This window comes from Mrakia frigida (assembly GCF_051309035.1).
Source record: "Mrakia frigida strain ATCC 22029 unplaced genomic scaffold BDY24scaffold_84, whole genome shotgun sequence".
Taxonomy (NCBI): Eukaryota; Fungi; Basidiomycota; class Tremellomycetes; order Cystofilobasidiales; family Mrakiaceae; genus Mrakia; species Mrakia frigida.
Window position 1 is genome coordinate 1 of NW_027481197.1, and position 4,485 is coordinate 4,485.

Sequence of the window (4,485 nt, forward strand, 5' to 3'; positions counted from 1 at the left end):
TGCTGCCTTCCCCTCAGACCTTTTTCCCAAGTCAAACTCTACAACGATAGAATCCAGCGCGTCAACTCGGTCAACCAAAAGGGCACTGTGGGAAGAAAAAGTCGGGTCTTTCCAATCGAATGTTTTTCCGCCTTTGGATTTTCCCGACAGCCTCAAGGGCAAATGAAAACCAAACAAGATAAGGTCGGGCCTTCCTTGAGTTTCTCGAATCTCGCGAACTCCCCTTCTCCCCAAACCCCATCTTTCCCCTTACATCTTGGAACACGTCTTTCTCGACGGACATATGTAGTCCGCGTTCCACCTCTTCTGGCACTTCGAGCCCTCATGGCCCTTCATCCTCCACCACAACCCCGTCCACCTTCTCATCACCAGCTCCTTCCCTTCCTCCTCCTCCTCACTTTGCACGCTCCAGCAACTCATTCGTTCTCGATAACTCCCTTGATCATAAAAGTAACTCAATCCACAACTCTGCAAGGTCAGCTTTTCATCGTTTGGGAGGGTCGGAAGGTCGAGGAGGACTGAGAGCTCCTTCTCCCTCGTTCGCTGACTTCCCTTATCCATCTCCTCTTCATTCGCAGCTACTTCGCCTCGTACGCTCCACCTCCTATGGAAAATGATCTAGTCTACAAGAGCTCGAACTCTCTCAAGCGATCTAAGCTACACAGCCGATGGAACATGGCGGCTCATCACGACGACGCCGAGGTGAGCTTCACTCCTGCTTCCTCTCCCTCCCTCCCTCGCCCCTCTAGATGGGCTCATTCGCCACAAAGTCTACGTGTTTCTGACTCTACTCAATCTTTACAGAACGATGCTGTCCTCGAAAACTTCCAAATGGACGTCGACGATGAAGGCGACGACGGTTTTGCGCCCTCCTCTCCTTCCAACGACGTCGATCTGGATCGAGAACCTTCCCCGGAAGACAACTGGGAGGAAGACGAACCCGCTGCGAACGATAGGGATCTGGACGAGTGGGAGATGGAGGATGAGATGGCGGAGAAGGATAGAGAGGAGAGAAGAGAAGAGGAGGAGCAGAATCGGGAGGAAGATCGAGAAGACGACGTAGACGACGACGAGGCTTTCCGAAGAGGTTTCTCGGGGACAGATGAGCTGGGTGAGCATTCATACTCGTTCCATGTTGCGAGCTGTGGAGACGACGGGGAGGGAACCGTTCCAGGTGGTGGAGATGAGGGTGATTCGAGGGGTCGCAGGGAGGCTGAGGAACGGTTCGAAGCACTTTGTATTTGATTTGACGAGAGGAGAGAATAGACCTAAGCTCGTAGAAGGCGAGGAGGAAGAAGATTAGATGCTTGTTTTGCGTTTTTTCCCGTCTTGGTCTTGGGGAGCTTTCGTTGAGTTGCTTGTTTTCTCTCGGAGCGCCGCAGAGAGGACGCAATGGTCAATTCCGTTTCATAGGTACAAAGTGATTAGAGGGGGCCAGACTCTTTGCGATCCCAAGAAGAAGATGCCTGTTTCTGTATGTATAGCGATTGAAGAAGAGGAGAGGATGTGAGCCAGAGCGACGCGCGTTGAAGTGAATGCGACGCGGCACATCTTACCTTTAGAGGAAGTGAATCCTCACGTTTCCTCCCCGAACTGCTATCCTCCGATCCCATCTTCTGATTCCGCTCAAAGACGCGTTCCTGAACTGTTTGGATGTTGTGTTTGAGAACGACGAGAGCCGCCCAATTGTCGACGTCGAACTCCTCGGAGTTCATTCCTCTCTCGAGGGACTGTAGGAGTAGTATCGACTCAGCCAACAAGGCTGCTGTAGGCGTTGAGATTGGTAGGATGGGTTGATGATCAAAGAGGTGGCGGACAGAAAAGAAGGGGGAGAGGAGAGAGGAGGGGGAGTCGTTCAAGTCGGCTACAAGGATTGGTAAAGTGATTTGTGAGCCAGGAGGTATGTAACGAAGTCAGAATAGGTATCTGGGCGGATCAAATTGCTCTTTCTGACCCTGAAACCTGAAGAGGGAACAGGAAGAGCTCACCTTCGAGCGGAAGCGACGTCGAGATCGACTCTTGCTGTCCGCTTAACCGGAGCTTCTGTCGAGCTGTTTCAAGACAATAGAGGGTAAGTAACCCTTGGCAATCGTTCACCTGACTCGTGGGCGCTCACGGCTCAGTGAATCGAAGGCATCGTCGAGAGGGAAGCAGGGAAAGGGGGGGAAGAAGCTCACGAGGAGGAGTTATCACGGGCAGCTCTGAAAGGACGAGTTTATTGTGAGAAGGGAGTCTGGAAGACATGTTGATGAATAGGAGGAACTTCCAGTGTGATAGGGCAAGAGAAGAAAGGACAAAGGAGACTAAGGGAAAGAAAGAAACGGAAAGGTCAGGAAGATCTCAACGCGAACCCTCTTAGTGCGTTTTTGCGTTTTGCTGTCCTCCCTCCAACTTCCACCTACCCATCCCTTCCTTTCACCCCCTTTCTCTTCCTCTTCCCTCTACACCAATCTCCCCATCAAGAATGGCTCCTCGTAAACAACTCGGTAACGGATCCGCTCAAGCCAATCGAGGTCTCCCTCGAGGTCTCCCAGAGGCTTCCGTCGCTCAGAAGGCTGCCGCTGCTCAGATCGCCACTCTCAAAGCCGAACTGAAGCTAGCGAAGGCAGGTCACAATAAGGCTACATCTCAACTTGCTCAACAAGCCGAGAAGAACAAGAAGACGACGCTGGAGTTGGAGAAGAAGGAGGAGGGGTGAGTCGTCGTTTTGTTCATCAATCCCTCTCCTCTTTTTACTCTCTCTGACGCATACCTGTCATATCTTCACTTTTAGCGTCCCTTCCTGGACCACTGCTTGTTGGGGCACGACCGCCGATCCGGAAGATTTCGAAGGAACTTGCAGCTTTGCTCGGTCGCTCAGTCTCTTGCCCGAGTGTTGTCGTCGGACTCTTCAACCCTGGCAACACTGATCTTGACCGAAGGTGCAAGAACATCAAGAATTGGACTCAAGTAAGTCTTCTTCTCTTTCCTTTCCTACATCTCTTCAGTCCAGTTTGCAGTTTTCTTCGGGAATTGACGCGACCTTTTTGTTTTTTTTCAACCAGGCGAGACTTCGAGGGATCGTCTACTCCGTGGAGCAGAAATACCACCCTGATAGGATCTTGGACCCCAGGAAGAAGTACTTCCATCGGTTTCATGTGCCACAGACGGACGAGGCCTGCGAGAGAGTGAGTCCTTCATAACTGAACTTTTCGAAATCTCGACGCGTCGTTGACAGCGAACTGATCCGACCTCGGCGTCTTTCTCGTTCATTTTTGGTTCTTCTCACAGCTCAAGTCGGTTCTACGAGTTCACGGTATGGGAGCCATCTTTGAGACTGCCCCTGGTAGGTCGAAGTTTGAGCATGATTGGCCGATCAGGGTTGCCATCACTTCGATCTTCTCGAGCGATCGGTAAGCTCGTTTGTCTTCCTTCCTGCCTCATATTTTCTCTCGCAGACTCTCGCTGATCGGAGCCTCGGTTTTTTCATTCCTTCTATCCCAGATCGAGGATGTTGAAGAACCCTGAGGAGCAGTTCTCCGATGTCGCCGCCAACGAGCTCTTCCTCTCGAACCACCTCCAGGCACCCCGACGCACCTACCAGACGGACGTAACCAAGAACCCCAACCCTCTTGCTCCTGAGGACGAGTATGACACTGGAGATCACGATAACATTGCAAGTACAGTTTCTCCTAGCCTTGTGTTGACTGTACTTGACGCGACGCAACTCGAGCTCTGACCTTCATTTTGTCCGTTCTCGTCTCCCCTCCCTTTTTATTCATGCTCAGCCCTACGAGGATTACCGAGATGAGGACGAGGAGATGTACGAGGAGGATCATGAGCAGGTGGACCCGGCGGGAGATGAGGAGGAGGAGGAGGAGGACTGATTGAAGGTGAGCAGGTTGACGCGTCTCGGCGCCGGCACCGCTGACTTTTCCCTCTCCCCTTCTCTTGCTTGCGCAGACACCCTCACCTCACCTCAGCTCAACTCTCACAATGACCATCTCTTTTGTAAGTTCTCAGGCTCTTTTGTCTACAGCTTCGTTTGTTCGTTCGCTAGTTCGTTGAACGTTCGTTCGATTTTCTTGCTCGCTAACGTCGTGCTTGGTTTTCCTTTCCTCTTCTCGAGCGGTTTACTATAAACAACGAAGATACTTGGTGAGTTCTGAGTTCGGAATCTCTTTGGTTGGGATTCAAGGAGGCTGGGGAGGAGAGAGATGAACCGAGCTGATGGATTCGCAGCTTTTTCGTCGCGTCCAGTCCAGCAGTAACGACCCCTTTCAATAGCGTTCCCTTTCTGTAGCTTTGTTTCTGATCTCATGCGTCTTCTCCTCTCATCTGCCCGAGCGAAAGAAAACTGCTGATTCGAGAAAATTTGACCCCGTAGGCAGCGAACCAAAATCCCTCTGAAAAGTCTGTCGCGATCCTCTCTTTTCGTTTCCTCGCTGGGAACCTGAACTTCAGAACCATTGGTTTCTACTCAGACATTCTGAGAGCCAAAATGTC

General features: G+C 51.6%; 2 protein-coding genes across 2 annotated transcripts; both read left to right on the forward strand.

Moving 5' to 3' along the window:
- Positions 1-324: 324 nt before the first annotated feature.
- Positions 325-1,245, forward strand: BDY24DRAFT_419494 (uncharacterized protein; the record flags this gene model as incomplete). Its single annotated transcript, XM_076643993.1, has 3 exons — positions 325-422; positions 579-702; positions 805-1,245. The coding sequence occupies 3 exons, from the start codon at positions 325-327 to the stop codon at positions 1,243-1,245; spliced, it is 663 nt and encodes a 220-aa protein (XP_076491925.1).
- Positions 1,246-2,464: 1,219 nt separating this feature from the next.
- On the forward strand, positions 2,465-3,866 carry BDY24DRAFT_419495 (uncharacterized protein; the record flags this gene model as incomplete). The annotated part of the gene is made up of 7 exons (XM_076643994.1): positions 2,465-2,694; positions 2,774-2,851; positions 2,922-2,949; positions 3,045-3,167; positions 3,271-3,392; positions 3,484-3,664; positions 3,768-3,866. 7 exons carry the CDS (start codon positions 2,465-2,467, stop codon positions 3,864-3,866), a joined length of 861 nt encoding a protein of 286 aa, XP_076491926.1.
- Between the last annotated feature and the right edge of the window lie 619 nt (positions 3,867-4,485).